General features: G+C 32.1%; 1 protein-coding gene across 9 annotated transcripts in view; it reads left to right on the top strand.

Moving 5' to 3' along the window:
* Positions 1-21,038, top strand: part of LOC107454192 (calpain-B) — a 100,624-nt gene that overhangs the window by 61,116 nt on the left and 18,470 nt on the right. For 5 of the 9 annotated variants that reach the window (XM_043051893.2, XM_071184447.1, XM_071184445.1 and 2 more), the window contains exons 8-13: positions 1,464-1,541; positions 5,490-5,665; positions 6,659-6,822; positions 12,488-12,705; positions 17,566-17,608; positions 19,728-19,778. In XM_043051893.2, coding sequence (XP_042907827.1) covers positions 1,464-1,541; positions 5,490-5,665; positions 6,659-6,822; positions 12,488-12,705; positions 17,566-17,608; positions 19,728-19,778 — 730 coding nt within the window. The remainder of the gene's footprint in view (positions 1-1,463; positions 1,542-5,489; positions 5,666-6,658; positions 6,823-12,487; positions 12,706-17,565; positions 17,609-19,727; positions 19,779-21,038) is intronic. The other 4 variants (XM_043051897.2, XM_071184450.1, XM_071184448.1 and 1 more) reach the window with 1 other exon arrangement.

Below are 21,038 nucleotides of genomic sequence, written 5' to 3'. Positions count from 1 at the left end.
TAGTTGCATCAAAAAATCCTCCACAGGGACAAATTTCTCTCAATACTTGATCCAGGAGTTCCCTTGCCTTCTGGATTGGGCTCAAAATTAAAACTCTACGGGGTTTGACATCGGTATTCGTAAACCCATATTTGAGTTAACCCTAGTTTGTAGCAGTTAACAAAGTGGTTATTTTTTCTAGCTTTGAATATCGCAGTACTTACTTTTTTTTCCGATTAAAAATAATTTTTGTCAAACGAAAAGAAATTTATCCATATTACTTTATATATGTTTTTTGTTTAATGATATTTTTGTTGTTTCATTTTTAGTACTCCCATAACTAATATGATACTGGTTGAGAGAAAATTTATTTTATTTCATAAAAAACTATTCTAACCATCTAGGTCAGCGGTTCCAAACCTTTTTAGTTACGCGGACAACTGATTTTCTTTTATTACCGTCACACTAGAGCTGCACAATGTGCTATTGGAGGCGGTCTTAGATACATCCATGAGGATGATTTGGAGACAACACACATACGTCACATCCCGCTTTACAGGGACGTATTCACATACCATCCATCCGCAGATCGTAATTTTGACCAATACCAGAGCACGATCAATCATCCGATCCAGTACCCCCAGAGGTTTTGATTTGTTACTGGATCTTGGAGGACTTTGTGACCCCGACTGATTTAGCATTGCGCCAGTCACCATTTTGTGCACGGGGAGTCTTTGGTCGGCGGGGATAGGACTTACTAAGACGAACATGGACCTAACGCCCTACCAGTTAGGCTATACCGCGCGCTCACCAGTTTTGTGAAGAAAAAAAATATTTTGCATTCCATAAACGAGCCGTGGTGGCTCAGGGGATGGAGCGCTCGTGTCCCAATGAGATGACGCGTGTTCGATCCCAGTAATGGCTGGGATTTGAATTCCGCTCCCGGCTCGCACCGACCACAGTACTGACGTAAAATATCATCAGTGGTAGACGGATCATGTGTTAGTCTCCTTGCCGTTAGATTAACCTTGGAAGATTTTCGTGGTTTTCTTCACCTTGGAACACAAGTGCGGGTTAGTTCTATGAAAAAAGTCCTGCATGTGGGCAAATTTCTCCCAATACTTGATCCAGGAGTTTCCTTGCCTTCTGAATTGGATTCAAAATTACAAGGCTACGGAGTTGAACATTAGTAGTTTTAAACCCGAAAGTTGGGCCCGCTGTTTAACAATGCATATAAAAATAAACTACTTGCAACAAGCGAGACACCTATTATATGTATATAAGACAGGCGGAAGGACAGGCTGGTATTAGACCCTAAGAATTATCTTGGTCCAGACTTTCATCCAGCGCCCATGGCTAAAAGCCAAAATGTCCCTAGTGGCTCCCTTATGGGCCGTGACCAATGGATTGAGAACCGCTGATTTAAGTGAGCGCTTTTTATTATTACCTAATGTCTATGGATACAAGTGATTTTTATTTATCAGATCCCAGGAATGGACGCTGATATCAGATGAAGAAAAGGAACAATTGGGGTTGAGATTCGATGGAGACGGTGAGTTTTGGTACGTAAATAAAGTTTTATATTTTCTTTCAATAATTAATACTTCCGGAAAAAAAGCTATATATCATTACGGATTTTCCCCCCGCATATTTAAAAGTAGTTAAATGATGCATTAAAGTTGCGAATGTTGCAACAAAAGCATTCGAGGAAAACTCAACATTCGACAAGATTCGAAGCTCTGTCACCGGTTTTATTACATACACCTTAATACGTTTAAATTTTCAATTTTAAAGTAAATACAAATTCTACTGGCTGTCATTCTTTTTCTCGTGGTATAACTTTTTAACCAATTATTTTCTTTGTGATTAAATGAATCGATTATACAATCTCAAACGGAACAGGATTTCCAAAACTGTTTTTTTAATCATTGAATTTTTAATAAAAAAAAAGTCGAATAATAGTTAACGGAAGCTGAAACCCGATATTCACTAATACAATGTATAAATGTATTTCTTATAGACATGAGTTCTCGAGATCAGTATAACAGGTACAGACCGAAATTCGCGAAGATATACTTTTAAAACTTAAGAACAGAAAGGCCAATTAAAATATACTTACAATTGATATTTCTTAATAACGTATTTAATACTTCCCAATTTTTACACCTAATAATTTGTTGAATTTTTTTGTACTTAATAACTGAACCAAAGAGAATTTGTTTATTTATTTAAGTTGAAAGAATAGTAAGGGTATATGGTTGATGATAGTTTCCATATACTTCCTTTTTATCCCTAATAACAAAATCAAACAGATTTTTGTAAATTTATTTAGTTTCAAAGTATAACAAACCCACCCAAGTCAAAGTTTTTGATGGTTTTCCATTGGTGGACAAACATAATCTTGATGGTAACTATCAATAATTCCATCATGACCGTTATATTTGTGATGGTAACCAACATAAGTAACCATAACCCCAGGAAATCGGACTGATTAATGATGGCTCAACATAAGAATAGCAACTTGTTTTGATGGTTTGTTCATGTTGAACCATCGGACAGTTTCCATCATAGTTTCTTAGAAATCAAATGTTGGAACGATCATGAAAAACCATCATCCCAATGTAGGAATCTGGACTAATTTAAGAACATAAAAAAAAACTGTTTTGATGATATATTCCTGAGAACCAACGAGAATTCCCACTAAACCATCATGGAGATGTACAGTTAGAACCATCATGGATTGTTGGTCCATGAGAATCAAATATCTCTTGATGGTTAACCATCATAGCATTAGAGTAGCATTTTCCAGCATGGAATGATGGTAGTTTGCTGGCATATCAGAAACCATGAATGCATAATGGAAAATGTTGGATGATAGTGACCATCAAACTATGTTGGACCATCATGAATGGTTTGATGGAAAAGGACCATCAAGAATTTTGACTCGGGCTGGCTCAAATTGAGCTCATCTTATACCTATTTTTTTTTTTATCCAGGATATCGTACAAGGATTTCATGGCTAATTTCCAACGCGTAGAGATATGTAATTTAAATCCTGACTCTCTGGATGATGAACCTCTGACTAAAAAATCTAAAAAGAAGTGGGAAATGAGTATGTTTGAAGGATCGTGGACCAAAAACTGCACTGCTGGTGGTTGCAGAAACTTTATTGGTATGAAATATTTACCAGTGTTAATAATATTTCTCAATGTTAATAATAATTTCTAAAACTCAACAGATGGCGCTCTGCACAGTAATGTGATATCATTAATTGTAATTCAGTTTCCTCTTTGGCACTGTATCGTAAACATCTTTCATGTTTTCATATATTATGTTAAAGGCGTTTGTAATGATTTAAGACCCCGAGATCATCGTATTTAACAACTAGCATATCTAAACTACTATTCGCTTTAGTCTGACTTTAGTGTCTAAGTCATATATACAGTCATAAATCATATATACAGTATCATAAATCATATATACAGGCATAAATCATATATACAGTCCCTGCACAAATTATCATACGTACTGTAATATTCTTTAAGATTACTATCTCACTATAAGATTATCTGGTGATGCTATACCAGTTTGCACTTGTTTACGATTGTATATCAACTGGTTAACATTGTAATGCAAGACGTTAAAAATAAATACAAATAGAAAGTATATAAAAAATCTCCTCAATAAAAACCCAATACGTGTATGTTTAAATATAAAAGTATTGCATACGAAGTCGTGCAACACATGCAATTATTAAAAAAACTACAGTGCGTCTAATAATTTGGTCTAATTATTATGATATACTAATATGATATATGATACTAATATGATAATATACTAATATGATATATGATACTAATATGATAATATACTAATACGATAATATACTAATATGATATATGATACTAATATGATATATGATACTAATATGATAATATACTAATACGATAATATACTAATATGATATATGATACTAATATGATAATATACTAATATGAATTTATAGTCTAATTTATCCTATCGTCGAATTTATATTATATATCGCCTAATTTAATCCATTGATACACGAACGTAAACAAATGCAAACCGGTTTCAGTCTCGTTCTCGCGTGCGTCAGCTGCGGTCGCGTTTCTGTTCTTTATGCGCTGTGTTTATTTGTTTCGCAGTTTTATACTACGCAGTTGTTTGTTTATTTTGTGTGCAGAGTATAAATAATCTATTGGAACATTTTCATTATGGGTAAAAAAAGGCGGTCTTTCACAATGTAAAAAAAGCTGAAGTAAAGGCCCTCGTGAATGCTAAAATATTTTCAAACCGCTAAATATCACAAAGATTGAAGCTTTCTGAAGTTAGCGTAAGACGCATAAAGAAGAAAATTGGGTCAGGGGACAAACGGAGCCTGAAAAGAACAAAAAGATGCGGCAGAATCTTACAGTGCGTCTAAAAATTTGGTTAGAGACTGTAGATGAAAGACATTATGAGAAATTATAAATTCTCAAATCACAATCAGTTTAGTTACAAATAGTTTCAATTTGATTAATTTGCAATTCAATTTTACATATCTCTCTAATTTCGAACAATATGAACGCCATTTTCAGTTTGCGATTGCAGCGCCACCTGTGATCCAAAATGCAAAATCCTGTGAGCAAGTTAGAGCATAAAGAAATGAAATCTGGATAAGAGGGGATTCTATTTAAAATTTTGAAGTTGTGCCCCCCCCCCCCAATATTTAAGATTGGAGGGTCAAATTTACATCATTGAGGACATCTTTTGAAATTATTTCACTCCGTAATATTCAGATTTTTGATCTTATGGATGATTTCGAGGTATTTGATCATTTCTTTACTTTTCGGATACCTTAGACGCACTGTTATTTATGTATCTGGTTATAATGATTAAAGTTTATTAATTAGAAACGTTAGATTTAAATGACCTTAGTTAGTCCCTCAGTAATCTGATAGTAAAGACACTGTTCCCAGTAGAACACCGAAGTCAAGCATCACTGGCTGCGGTTAGTAAGCAAGTGGGTGACGGCTTTGATCAGCCTGCATAGAGACGGAGGGTGTGCGGTATCGGTTCTCGTCAAACTGCTTAAATGCATCGACTTCGCGCGCAGGTCGTAAGGGCTACCAAAGCAGGGGAGCCATCCCCTCTGCAGAGGATCAAAATTGCGATGGCATGTCTTCGGATCATGCTCAGGGATGTTTCCCAGACCGTGGCCAATAGCACATTGTGCAGCTCTAGTGCGACGTAAATATACCTACCTACCTTAACTTGATTTGCGTTAGATTTAAATTAATCTAAGTTACTTTTATATAATGTTTGTTTTGTTACATTTAAATTAATTGTTTTCATTTCTTTTCCAGATACATTCTGGTTGAACCCTCAGTTTCGAGTAGTTCTGGAAGATGTTGATGAAGATGATGATGACGATTTATGCACAATCATCGTCGCCTTGATGCAGAAGAACCGACGATGCAATCGAAAGATGGGACANTTTTTTTTATCAGGATATCGTACAAAGATTTCATGGCTAATTTCCAACGAGTAGAGATATGTAATTTAAATCCTGACTCTCTGGATGATGAACCCCTGACTAAGAAATCTAAAAAGAAGTGGGAAATGAGTATGTTTGAAGGATCGTGGACAAAAAACTGCACTGCTGGTGGGTGCAGAAATTTTATAGGTATGAAATATTTACTAGCATATCTATTCGCCTTAGTCTGACATTAGGTAGTGCCTAATAAGCAAGCATAAATCATATATTTGTGACAGACATTATGATATATCATAAATTCTCAAATTGCAATCAATTTCGTTATAAATAGTTGCATCAGTTTCAATTTGATTAATTTGCAATTCAATTTTACGTATCTCTATTTTTAAACAATATGAACCCCATTTTCAGTTTGCGATTGCAGCACTACCTGTAATCCAAAATGCAAAATCCTGTGGTCAAATTGGAGCATAAAGAAACCTAATCTGGCAAAGCGGGGTTTCTATTTAAGATTTTAAAGTTGTAAACCCCTCCCCCTCCTATTTTTTTGAGATTGGAGATCGAATTTGCATCGTTGAGGGCATCTTTTGAAAATATTTCAACCCGTAATATTTAGATTTTTGATCTTATGCATGATTTCGAGGTATTTGATCATTTCCTTACTTTTCGGATACCGTGGACGCACTGTTATTTATGTATCTGGGTATAATGATTAAAGTTGATTAATTAGAAGCGTTAGATTTAAATGACCTTAGTTAGTCCCTCAGTAATCTGATAGTAAAGAGACGTTTCCCAGTAGAACACCGAAGTCAAGCATCACTGGCTGCTGTTAGTAATCAAGTGGGTGACGGCTTTGATCAGCCTGCATAGAGACGGAGGGTGTGCGATATCGGTTCTCGTCAAACTGTTTAAAGTGCTCGACCTCGCGCGCAGGTCGTCGGGCTACCGAAGCAGGGGAGTCATCCCCTCTGCAGAGGATCAAAATTGCGATGGTATGTCTTCGGATCATCCTTAGGGATGTTTCCCAGACCGTCACCAATAGCACATTGTGCAGCTCTAGTGCGACATAAATATACCTACCTACCTTAACTTGATTTACGTTAGATTTAAATTAATCTAAGTTACTTTTACATAACGTTTGTTTTGTTACATTTAAATTAATTGTTTTCATTTCTTTTCCAGATACATTCTGGTTGAACCCTCAGTTTCGAGTAGTTCTGGAAGATGTTGATGAAGATGATGATGACGATTTATGCACAATCATCGTAGCTTTGATGCAGAAGAACCGACGATGCAATCGAAAGATGGGACAGGAGTGCTTGACAATAGGATTTGCAATTTATTATGTAAGCATTGCAAATGTTCTTCTTTAACACTCTCGAAAATTCATTATTGCTCAAAATGCCCGTTCTAGGACAAAGAAACTCAATCAAGATAAATTGTGTTTAAACTTAATGATGTTCCTTATTACATTTAAAGTATGCTTTATTCTATGTATTTAGTTTAAAAGAAATTGCCCAGATTATTAAACTTAAGTTGAATTATTTTCATAATTTATAACTGAAAATGTGAAGAGGGAATTTAAGGCAATTGTGGCATGGTTATGACGGGAGTAATAACAGTCAACTATTTTTAGGTAAGGGTCACCAGTTTTAAATTTGTACGGTAAAAAGTCTAGAAACCATTACCTTTTGGAATTTTTTTATGTAAAAATATTTAGGTTGTCAATATTTTTGTTTCATATTTAGTAGAGTAAAGCGTTATGAAACATTGCAGTAGAAATCATTGCAATCCTCAAATATATATATATTATAGCTTTGCAATGTATTTAGTAAGAAAAGAAGAAAATTTTTACTGTTCAATTGTTATTTTTTGACACGAGAAAAAAATAATTCCTTTTTAAAAGCAATTATCTCTAATAAGGAAACCAACCAAGAGTAAGACATTGAGGCGATTATTTCGTAATATACAGCAGTTTTTTTTTCGAATAATTATTTTCTAATAATTCAGTAATTTGTAATCAATTGTATTATTTAAAAATATTAACTTCTAATCTTAACCATAGTTGAGGACTAAAGCGGAAGAACGGTTTATGTCCACTTTGGATGCATTTCTATCTGCTCCATTTTGAGAATTGCTAAGTTTTAAAATGGAAATTGCGTCCTCCCCGTGGGTTATTACACAGTGCTTTGGAAAAATCGTTTCTGTTCACATTTTTTCATATTTTTCAGAAAATATTTTAAAAATCATTTCTTAACTTCAGAAGTTTTAGATTATGCGATTTCTCATACTTGTCAATGAAGTTTAGAGATTAAAGGGACCGACAATAAATTACAAATGGAAAATAGTGTTTTTGAACACCCTTTGCCAAAAAATGTAACAATAAGTTTGTAACTTGTAGCAGTTATTTTATTTTTTATAATTAATAATTAAGTAAAATTTTGTAAGCCTAGCTCAAATATTTATGGAAATATGAACATTTTTATAAAAAATTAATTGTTTTTGTTTTACGTTTTTTTGCTACAACTTTAAAAATATTCAATAAAATTAAACAAAATTCTTAGAGAAATTTAATATTAGTTATAAAATCTTTGATTTATTATTTGAGAGAAAAGTGTTTAAAAGTGCGTAAGATATGAGAAATTAAAGTAGTTATGTTATATTGCGCCTGCGCAGGAAATATTAAAAAAAATTTAATTTTTTAGAGAATTGTGTTTGGTAACTAATAAAAATAGTTACTAATTAAAATAGTTTGGCAGCTAATAATAATATTATCTTAGAAATTTATAAAGTTTTAAGCAATTTTTTAGGTAGTTTTCGAACTTTTTTTTAAAGGAACTCAGAATTATATGGGTTTTTCTACAAACATTATTTTGTATCATAAGACAAATGCCTTACAATAAGCACTCATACACTGAAGTGTGAAGGAAAGAAAGCAAGCGAAAGAAAAGATACTTTTATCGGGATGAATCCTGTAATAAATCTTATTTAATAGTACAAAATGAAATTTTGAGTTTATTTTTAAAAAGTACAAAAGCTACATAGAAAATTATTTGAAAGTGTTTAAATCAAATACGATTTTCTATAAGCTTAAGAAGAAGAAAAAATTCCAATTTTTCCCGCGCATGTGCTGAATAAAAAAAAAACTGCTGTAAGTACTCATATCTTGCGCAATTTTAAACGAATTTTTCTCAGATTTTAAAGTAATGATATTCTAACTAATTTTAAATTGTTCTAAAGATTTTTGTTTTATTTTATCGAATATTTTTAAATTTATAACAGAAAAACTTAAAACAAAACAAAATTATGTTTTTTTATAAAAATGTCCATATTTCCATCCAAAATGAACCTTTCCCAAATGTGTTTCCAATTTCCAAAATGAACCTTTTTTAGTTCCTTAGGAGAGTTGCGTTAGGTTAAAATGAATAATTCACTGTGAAGATTTCCGGATGAATTCTTTACAGTGAATGAAATACACTGTAAAGAATTCTGGATCAAATTACAGTTAAATGTACCGGTGCAACATCAATAAAATCAATTTTTCCGTAAAATTTTATACAAATTATGGTATATCAGATTTTTTGTTCTGTACATTTTTACGGTAAAAAGTATTTGGTCCCTAAGTGCGGATACTTTTTATAATAATTTGATCCGGAATTTTTTAAAGTGCAATTGTCTTAATACTAAGAAATATAAGAGACTGACAATTATTCATTTGATGCTGTTACTCTTTACTGCAAATTTTTCTTTCTGAATATGGATGCGTCATTTCTTTTGCTAATTTTTTATATTTATTTTTAATTTGATCAGCACTTTTAATTCTAACTAGTTTTANGTGCAGAATAAAAAAAAACTTCTTTTATTACTCACATCTTGCGCAATTTTAAACGAATTTCAAATTTTAAAGTAATGATTTTCTAACTAATTTTAAATTGATCTAAAGAGTTGTGTTTAATTTTATCGAATATTTTTAAATTTATAACAAAAAAAACGTTGTTTTTTCTAAAAATGTCCATATCTCCATCCAAAATGAACATTTTTTAGTTCCTTACGAGATTTGCGTTAGGTTAAAATGAATAATGCACTGTGACGATTTCCAGATGAATTCTTTACAGTGAATGAATTATACATTCAGTGAATGAAATACACTGTAAAGAATTCCGGATCAAATTACAGTTAAATGGTGCAACATAAATAAAATCAATTTTTCCGAAAAATTTTATGCAAATTATGGTATATCAGATTTTTTGTTCTGTACATTTTTACGGTAAAAAGTATTTGGCCCCTGAATTCCGGTACTTTTTACCATAATTTGATCCAGAATTTTTTAAAGTGCAATTGTCTTAAAAATACCAAGAAATATAAGAGACTGACAATTATTCATTTGATGCTGTCACTCTTTACTGCAAATTTTTCTTTTTTTAAATGAATCCGTCATTTCTTTTGGCAATACTTTATATTTATTTTTAATTTGATCAGCACTTTTAATTCTAACTAGTTTTATTTCTTAAAAAGAGTGTTCAAATATTCTGTTACAAAAGTAACTGTCCTTCTAAAATTTCCGTATCAAAGATTTGAACCGATTATTTAAAAATAAAGGTAAATTGCTTAAAAATAATTATTCTGTAATTTTTAACTTCTTTGTAATTGATACATTGATTTGAATTTCTACGTTCTCTGAGAATGAGGCAAAAATGTATGCATCATTAGTTCAGCAGTTGTTATTAACAGCTAACTCATCATCGAAAATTCATTTTAAAAGAATAGAATTTCCTCTTAACTTTTTTTTTCGTTTCTTTTTTATTCATATAATCTTCTCCTCGTCTCAAGGTCGGTAGTGGTTTCTAAAACTCCTTATTATTTTTTTTTATGTATTTTTTTCCTAACAACTCTATTCTTCTTTTTAAATAAATAAAGAAGCTCAGTCTAAAAAAGAATAATGAGAAGGCTCAACTTGGCGTCCTTGGCTGCTCTTGAAAAAGTAATAAAAAGAAAATGTTGATCTCGTAGATTTAATTTAATGCCGAAATGACCGCTTCTCCTCTAATGGCGATTATTATTAGATCTCGAAGAAATAATTGTTGAATAATGATTCGATGAAATATGAGAAAGCTAGAGCTATGTAAATAGTCAAGATGATTCGCAAAAGCATCAACATGTATTGAACTAGTTCTCGTCCTGTACTGAACATGTTTTAGTAAGTAGGGTATATTAGATTAAAAAGTATATTATGTTCAAAAGAAATATTTTATATACTTTTTTAAAATGAGAAAATAATAATTAAAACAATTAAATCAGATTAAGTAATTTGCTAATAACTAGATTTGTTTCTTAGTTCATTGACGGTGATAATCTTGGTATCTGTGCACCCAGTCAAAACGATTTTTAACAAAAATGAAATAAATAAATAAATGTTGCAGTTTTCTCGTGGGTGGCTAGATTACTTAAAAAAATGGTTATCTCAAGGCCGGGATTACATGNATAATAATTAAATTAATTAAATCAGATTAAGTAATTTGCTAATAACTAGATTTGTTTCTTAGTTCATTGAGGTGATAATCTTGGTATCTGTGCACCCAGTCAAAACGATTTTTAACAAAAATGAAAAAAATAAATAAATGTTGCGGTTTTCTCGGGGGTGGCTAGATTACTTAAAAAATTGGTTATCTTAAGGCCGGGATTGCCTGGTTGGTAAGGCACTGGGTTTATGTCGAAGAGATCGTGTGTTCGATCCCCGCCAGCCGAAGACTCTCCGTGTAGTAAATGGTGACTGATGCACGTTAAATCTGTCGGGTCACAAAGTTCTCCATGTTCCCATAACAAATGGTTAACATTTAGGACTCTCGAGATACTGATCCAAGATCTCCCCTTGTCTTCTGGATTGGGATCAAAATTACAAGGATACGGAGTTGAACATTGGTAGTCGTAAACCCATAATTGGGTCGGCTGTTCAACAGCTGTTATTAAAAATTTTAAAAAAAGTTGGTTGTTTTCTGGGATGTTTTTATTTTCGTTAAGTTTTTGCACTAGAATCGCCAAAACTTGGCGATTGTTTTGGCATAGATAGTGATAAGGAAATCTTTCCATAATGTGTCATTAACAAATTATTATAATACATCTGTAATAAGCTTTCTATGTGTAAATGGAATGTATGTGCTATAATAGATTTGAAAAACGCTCTGAATAGTGTTTAACTTTGTATCGAATAATGCGATTTTTGCCTTAAAGTTACAATCACCTCTAACTTACAATCTTTATAACTCGTGGGGGAAACTAAAATAAAAATTAAGAAATAACGTGCGTAATTATTTTTTCTATGTGATTTATTTTAAAAAAAAAGATACAGACTCAAAAACTGAAAATGAACAACAATTGAATGTGGAACTGTAGATTTTTAAGAAATGTGGAAAATTTTCTACAATTATATAACATTTTAAGCTAATTCTCTGAAATAAAATTACGTCTGTAGCACGAAGAAGTGACTGAAAATTAAATAGTATTAAGTTAGAACGATTTTAATCGTGATTCAATTGTAAAAATCATCTCAATGCTAAATGAATGTAGAAATAAAATAAAAAGTAAATAAATAGAATAAAAAAACAGTAAATAAGTAAATCAATATTTTTTTTCAGTTAAATTTCCAAACATTTAACTCGCATAAAAAACACTAATCATTATAAAACAACAAAGTCAACAAATAATCCCCTCGCATGTTTCTGAAGCCTTGCCTATTTTTTCCTTATATATTATTCGAGCTCTGATAAATTTTGATCGATAAATGATTTTCGAAAGAAAAAAAATATTAACAAGCGTAAAATTTCTATTTAAAGTTTTTGCGAGATTGCAACCGTAAATAAACAAAGAAATCGCTTGATTTCAATGATTCAACTTCCAAGAATCAACCGAAGGCTATTTCATTTCTCATACTATTTCCTTTATCTTTCTCGTTTCCTGTTAAACGCGCTTCGTCTTCGATTATGAATAATTATTTTTTTGTTTTCTTTTCAATAGCTAAAAAACCCAGAGAGACTCCCAAAGCCACTTCCGAAAGAATTCTTCAGGTACAATGTGGCCACCGCGAGATCTGACACTTTTATAAATTTGAGAGAAGTGAGTAGCAGATTTAAACTCCCTCCAGGAACCTACTGCTTAGTTCCATCCACATTCGATCCACATGAGGAAGGAGATTTTGTTCTGAGGGTCTTCGCAGAAAAAAGGAACGTTATGACGTAAGTTCACCCCTTTCGTTTAAAAAAGTAACGATCGTCCAGTATAAAGAGAGTCACTGTTGAATCGACAATAATCATTAAATTAATTCATTGATTCGACTTGATTGTTTCGAATTAAAACGGTGATTTGATTTGTGATTCTTATTTTATTAAAATCTAATCGAATCCGTATTTCATTTTACTCAAATATATTTGAAAAAGGAACGTCATGACGTAAGTTGGCTTTATTTTTCTTAGAATTATAAACGCCATTCATTACAAATAGAGTTGCTGTTAAATCGATACGAATCACTAAATTAATTCACTGATTCGACACATAATTTTGACATTGTTTTGAATTAGAATCGGTGACTTGACGCGTGAGGCTAATCTCTTTATTGGAATCAAATCGAAACATATTTTCTTTTTATTCAAGTCTATTTGGAAATTTGTTTCATCCCTGTTAAAATTTATTCGTAATTTCATCAAAAAATTGTTTTATTTATTTGAATGACTGAGATGATTTCTTTATTCGACATTAATTCGGGTGCGAATCAATGGATCGAATTTTCAGATTTCAACAATTCAATTTAAGTCATAATTCAAATCGCTGGCTTGACACACTGATTGTAATCAGTTGAATGGAATTGCAAATTGAAGCAATGTAAAACTAGTTTTTTCTAAGTTGGTTACTAGCTGGTAAAATAAATTATTAAAATCAGTGATACAACTTAGATAATAATTAGCATTAATGATTCATGTTTGTAAATTCCAATCGGTTTATTAACGTAACTGATTAATGCTTTTAACCATACTATATAATCATTTAGGTAGTCTTCGGGATTAATGATTCTAATCACTTATTCGAACGACTGCCAATCTTCAACTCCGAATCCTTGTCACTTTGAACCCAGTCCAGAAGACAAGGGAACTCGTGGGTCAAGTATTGGGAGAAAATTGCTCAGAGGACTTTTTGATGGAACTTACCCTCATTTGCGTTGCATGGAGAGGAAAACCACTAAAACCTCCCACGGTTAGCCTAACGGCAAGGGGACTCTACCACTGAGGATATTTTACATCAGCACTGTGGTCGGTGCGAGCTGGGTGCAGAATTCGAATCAACCAGCCATTGCCGGGATTCGAACCCGATTCATCTCATTGGAAGGAGAGTGCTTTTTCCGCTGTGTGAGCACCACAACACAACGTCAAGAAGCAAGAGATGACGAACCACAAAGCAGTTCAGAGCTCACAGGGCGGCGGCGGCGGCGCCAACTCAAGTGCAGACGACAGGGCTGACAGCAGAGAGAGAGAGAGAGAGCACCTCTACACCAGAAGTCTAACGAACCATAAAACTTTATTTCTAAAAACAATTAAGAAATAGATAAATTAAAAGGTTAAAATCATGAAAAGACTACATCAGATTGAAGAGTTGCCCGAAGGCTTACAATCACGGAGCAGGAAGACTACATTCATTACAAAATAGATTCATCACAGTCTTATCCATCAGTTTCCAGCCATTGTCTGGTTCGAACCCCGGCAATGGCTAGTTGATTCGACTTCTGCACCGACCACAATGCTGATTCAAAATATCCTCAGTGGTTGACGGATCATGGGTTAGAGTCCCTTTGCCGTCAGATTAACATCTTCGTGGTTTTCTTCTCCATGTAAAGCAAATGATTGTTAGTTCCATCAAAAAAGACCTCCATGAAGGCAAAATTTCTCCCAATACTTGACCCAGAAGTTCCCTTGTCTTCTGGATTGCGTTCAAAATGACAAGGTTACGGAGTTGAACATTAGTAGTCGTAAACCCTGAAATGGGTCAGCTGTTCAACGACGGTTATAAAGTAAGATAAAAATGACTCATAGTAATATTTTTATTTTTATAATAAATATAAAATTATTATAAAAACATGATATAAAATGTAATATAATTATTATTTATTATGGTTGGTTGGTGTCGTATCCTCTATTGAATCATATTTCATGGTGTGCTTGAATAGTTTTTGTTATTTCTATGGCATTAAAAGAATACAAATCCTCTTCTGTGGGGTAGTTTAAGAGGTGAAGGCCTGCAGCGACTGCAGAGCAGTTAAAAACATGATATGATTATTAATTATAAAGTATATATATGAAATTATTTACTATAAAGTATAATTTCAATCCAATGGTTCAAAACACGATTTGTTTTAATCATTTAATTAAATTGTTTTATTAATCCTTTAATAAATTTATACTAAATATAAAATTATTATAAAATTTTTTTTGTTAAATATAATGTTATTTAAATAAATTATTTATTATGAAGTAAAATTTAAAACCAATAATTCAAAATACGATTTTAAAAATCATTTAATTGAGTCGTTTAATCATTCGTTTGGTTTAAACGTTCAATAAATTTATATGAAATAAAAAATTGTTATAAAAATATTTTTTAATGGAATCATTTATTAGTAGCCGCCTGCTGCCACGAGCTGTTAATTCAGCCGATGTTGTGGTAAAGGTATAGAATTATTGCCCATAAAAGAATATGTGTTGTGATTTCTTTTGCTTGTAACAAGCGTCAAAAACAAGTTGCTTAAGTTCACTAGTTTAGCAAGACACACGCCCACTTCTATGATAACAGCGAGGCGAGGACAGGAGGAGAGAAAAAAATGAATTTTTCCTGTTGGGAGGAAAAAAAAGAAAGTTTTCAGTGCCACTGCCAAGATGAGAAAAAACACACATAAGGTTTTTCACCTCACACGTGGAGAACTTCCTATCTAAATAAACGGGGATTATGTGTTAATTTTGGAATGAAACTTTCATCTGTATCGCTGTAAGATGTATTCCACGTTTCGAGTTTCTTTTAGGTCTTCTTATTATTCACCAGACAGAAGGTGAGTCCTTCATATTGATAGTTATTATCCTCATGTAAATTCATATGAGTTTTACCAGGGTTACCTATGGATGGTATTTTCCACACTACAGTCCCTTGTCAAATTATTAGACGCACTAATAGATTTTGTGTAAAATCTTAATTGTCAGGGGATACAGCCTTATTGTTTCTACTCGACTGAAACCGGTTTGCATTTGTTAGAGTGCGTCGAATAATTTGGTCAGAGACTGTAGTGAGAGCTGCAAGCTTTTGACTGCCTTTACTTCCGGGTTATCGTTTTTGGTGTATTTTGAAGGCTCACAACGTGATCATTGTGTTTTGAGACTCTATTGAGTATTATTTCCTGTAAACGTGTATTTGTTACCTGATTTATTATTTGTGTTTAAAAGAACAATCCTCATTTGAATATACCACTTCGAAATTTAATCCTAAATGATAATTTGTAAAAGGAACTTAATCTCGGTGCTCGAACAATATGCTAACACTGACGTATGATGGTGCACGCCTTGCACCATCAACAAACAGTAATAAACAAGTAAAAAGAGGCCAAATCAGAACTGCCAAAAAAAGCGAGTTATTTCGAAATCTAGCAACCATGTCACCTTTTTTTAACCATACATTTCTAAATAACTAAAAAGAAAGTTTCACTTCAAACACACCAGAATTACTTAATATTATTAATATCTTATGAAATACAACGGATTTGAGCTTTGAAATTACATAATTTACTTCTTGTATTAAAAATAAAATTATCCGTTTGAAAATATCGCCTTGCAGAAAAATCTATTGTAAGCAGCTGTATACGTTCTTACCGGAAGTAGAGCAGGTCAAGACCTGGAGATAGTTGATGTTTCAAGTCATATTCAAAACATAATCAATAGTCTTAGAAATAGTCTTCCGTCAGTAGTCCTTAAAATGTGTTTGTTTTCTTTTAAAAACATAATTCTTTTTTTCACCAACAGCAAAATTTATATCCCGATCATCTGATTTATTTAGTGTTGCATCGGCGATAAAACTACGTACGATTGTAAGTTGGCGATAAATAACTTCACTGAAATGGTAACCTTTGCTGTAGACATGCGTACTACTTCATGCCCACAATTTAAATGTCGAAGACGTTTTATTGAAAGGTCTATTTTTATTTTGATATTTAATGTAGACAGTTGGAATAATTTATCATTCGAAATTTCTCTGTAAATTTAGCAGACAGGTAAAACTGCGTTGCACTTTCATATGAAGCTGACAAAAGACTTGATTGTTAACAAATTAAAAAACTAGATTTTTATGGTGGAAAAGTAAATTTTTAAATTTGTTTTTAATTGTCATTTTAGACTATTTATATTCATAGTTTTTAGTGATAAAAATTAGGATGTTTGTTATAGATTTTAATAGTCACTTTTGACATGGATCGAGAAAATGAATTAGCATTCAGCAATTTTGAACGAATCAGCATTTTTCTCATCATCGTATCACGTTGTTGTCGTCAAAGGTCATTAAGGCAAGGGGTGCGATTGTTCTCGTTTCCATCTATGGTCAAGAATTCAAATTCTGCCACACCAATAAGTCACACCCGTTTATAGGGCAACCCATTCATACATCCATTCAATCATTCATCTATCGTAATTTTGACCTGAACCAGAGAACGATCAATCTCCAATTCAGTATTCCCAGAGGTATAATTTGTTATGGGAACATGGAGGACTTTGTGACCAGAGAGATTTAACGTGTACCAGTCACTATTTACGGCACGGGGAGTCTTCGGCCGGCTGGATTCCGAACTTTCACGAACACGAGTCCAGCGCCCTGCCAACCAGGCTATCCCAGTCTTCATATCACGTTACGACAGAGGCTTTATATATTCAAACGAGTTTAATTTAAATTCAATCATGTCTGAGTATTTTTAAATGCGTAAACAAAAAAATAGATATCCAGCTTGAACAGTGTGTTTTTAAACTAACACAAAAATGACGAATGTTCTTGAAATTATTTTTCTTTGTTCATTTTAGGGAATACGACGAAGAGATAGGAATAGCCAATCCAGATGACGAGGTAATTATAATTCCAAATATTAAATTTTTTTTAAAAAATACAGCATGTCTCTATGCCGTAGTACAGAGTACAAACGGGAATGAGGAAAATAAAACAGATTTGGTATAGAAAATGCCATGTTGGTAACTGTTAGTTAATTCCTCAGGGTGGCTTTCAACCAGGGAGGTCAAAAAATGGAAATTAAATAAAGGTAAACTATATTTTAAAACTAAATTAACAACTTTTACTTCTAAACTTAGTTAACAACTAAATCCTTTATCCTTATCGCAACAGTTTAATTAAGAAACTAAAAAAAAAAAGAAATAAAATAAAGGTTTCCTTTCACGTGACGTGAATGAGAAAAATAAAACAGATTTGATGAAGAAAACGCAAAATTGTCAGATAAAAAATGGAAATAAAACAGTAGGTAAGTACTTTATTTACGTCGCACTAGAGCTACACAATGGGCTATTGGCGACGGTCAGGGAAACATCACTGAGGATGATCTGAGGACATGACATCAAAATTTTGATCCTCTGCAGAGGAGATGGCTTCCCCGCTTTGGTAACTCGACTACTTTCGCGTGAAGTCGACCACTTAACTGCAAAACAGTTTAACGAGGACCTATGCCACTGGCTGATCCATTGCAGGCTGATCCAAGTGGTCACTCACCCGCTTACTGACCGCAGCCAGTGATGCTCGACTTCGATCTTCTACTAGAAATCGTGTCTTTTCGATCAGTCCTGTGCGGGATTAACGGATTATGATCAGTCCTCTACAGAAATGAATTGGTTTTCTCATTCAAATCTGTTTTATTTATTTTTTTATTCATGTTTACTGGGTCTTGAGAACGGGCGATTCCTATCGATCGCTCAAAACATGTCATATTTTTTCCAACTTAATAAGTTTTTAAACAAATTTCGTTTTTAAATTAAATTTGTGGGATTAAAATCCATTGTTAATAACTGCCATTATTTAACTTTTTACGCTGCTTTAAATGGATATTTTCCTGTTTCATAATGAATGCGTCATAATTCATTTGAAAATCATAACTTGAAACACTTAAAGCGAAACTATAACCTAAACAGTTTATACGAAAAAATTGGAAATGTCAGTTTTATGCGGGATCTTTTGCATTTATTCTGTGACAAAAAAAAGAAAGAAAAAGAAACCTCATTATTTTCAATGTATGCTATGAACTTTTCTATAAAGATATAGACTATTCCTTAAAGCAGTGTTTCCCAAACTTATGACTTTCATGTACCCTTTCTAAATTTTTCGTAACTCGGTGTACCCCTAATAAAAAATGAATGCATTTTTTACTATAAAAAAATGCACAAAAGTTACAAATCACAACTGGCTGTTGACACCACTAATTATTAACTGTCAACTCTGCAAAAAATACCAGATAAAAAAACTCGTAATCGTAAATTTTCATGGCTAGCTTTGTTTTTAAATAAAAATTTTTGAAATTTTCGTTTGTTGCAAGATATTTCGCATAAGAACACGTACCCCCGCTAAACTGTTCAAGTACCCCTGGGGGTACGCGTACCACACTTTGGGAAACACTGCCTTAAAGACTGCTCTTGACATGAATTTTTAGACTCTTTATCAAAAATGAAAAATAAAAGTTGAACAAATGTGGGTAGTCGTAAATGAATATTTAAACAAGGAAAAAGACAAAAACGCTGTCGAAACTGACCAACAACAGATAGAGGAACGCGTATGTAATAAACACCATCACAGATTTAATTGGAAGTAGTAACTTGTGTTTCTGATAATCGTTTTTAAACTTATCCCTGTTACCTTCCGCAATCAAACATATTTTGTTGTTGACTACAACCAACTTCCTGGACGGTGATTTGTCAGTTTTCGATGGAGTTTTTGTTTTTTCATAGGTCAAATATTGATTCGCGGCCTCTTATGTGCAAAATATTTTTTTCTCATTTTTGATTAAGATTCCAAAAATACATTAAGCAATCTTTGTGAAATGCTTTGAAAAAAGCAGACTTCGTATAATTTTGTTACAAAAATGATTTTTATTTAACGCAAGAAAACATTAAAATTAAATGCTGTTTAATTAGTTAAGTTATGCACTGGAATGATATTGAATATTTTATTGAAAATGTTTTATTGGCAGAAGGACTTATTGTACCAAGACGACAAAACAGATTATCCGATTCCATATAGTGTAAGACTGAAATGAGCATGATCTATCCCATCTATCCTATATGCATTCTATCCCATATTCTAGTTTTTTTTTTTAAAGCGCATTTAATTGAACATGAATTTTTTTCCCCCTTAATTTGTTACAAAACCTGAATGATGTTTTTTTTTATAATTTTAAGTCCGAAATCCTACAGTGTGTTTAGTAATAACCACCTGTAATGTCTATTCATTTATAATTTTTTTAAGAATGAGGTTTTTAAATTCCAACCAATCATTTATTGAGGTGATTAAGAGGATGCGATTATGGCAAATTCTCTTTCACGGAAATAAATAATTATAGATAAACTCGATTTCCGATGAGAGAACCAAGAGAAAAAAAATTCTAAATAGATCTAATACTAAATAAACTATTACTAAGTAAATTATTACTAAAACAACTAAATAATGTTATATAAACTACTACTAAAATAACAAAATAATACTTAATAAACTACTACTAAAATAACAAAATACTTAATAAACTACTACTAAAATAACTAAATAATAAATATACTACTACTAAAATAATTAAATAATAAATAAACTACTACTAAAATAACTGAATAATGCTAAATAAACTGCTTCTAAAATAACAATAAATAAACTACTGCTAAAATAATTAAATAATACAAAATAAACTACTACTAAAATAACTAATATAAATAATATAAATAATACTAAATAAATCTAGTGAAAAAAATATTAATTATTTTTGAAAAAAATACGAATTTTTTTTCAAAATATCAGAATGCAAACAAATTGTGGCAGGATTATACCGTCAAGTAATCGTGCAATAATTTTTTTGCATTTTGATAATTTGAAAAAAAAAATTTTTTTCTTCAGAATTTGAAACTTTATGATTTTCACTTGGATTACCTGAATTCATTTTCTCTCAATTTTAAAATACCAATGTAGGTGAGACAGAATTTGCCATGAAAAGTTTCTCCCATGGTTCTATTGCGTTCTCATAAGAGCAAAGAGGGAATTAAAAATTGCTTAAAACCAATTTAATATACATTCTAGTCTCATCAGACAATAAAACTGGTTTTTGCTTATTTTAATTCCTAGCTTGTTATGGCCGATTTCATAAATGATTGCTAATGGTTCAGAAGTGTTTTTTCCCATTCAAATATTCAATTTTAACTGGTAATGTACTTAATGTTTTTATAAGAATTTTAAACATATGGGTGATTATTACAAAGCATCATGCATATTATTTAATTACAATTATTTTGTTGTTATT

Source organism: Parasteatoda tepidariorum, chromosome 8, assembly GCF_043381705.1.
Source record: "Parasteatoda tepidariorum isolate YZ-2023 chromosome 8, CAS_Ptep_4.0, whole genome shotgun sequence".
Classification (NCBI taxonomy): Eukaryota; Metazoa; Arthropoda; class Arachnida; order Araneae; family Theridiidae; genus Parasteatoda; species Parasteatoda tepidariorum.
The sequence above is the reverse complement of the archived record's forward strand: the minus strand, read 5'-3'. Positions and strand labels throughout refer to the sequence as shown.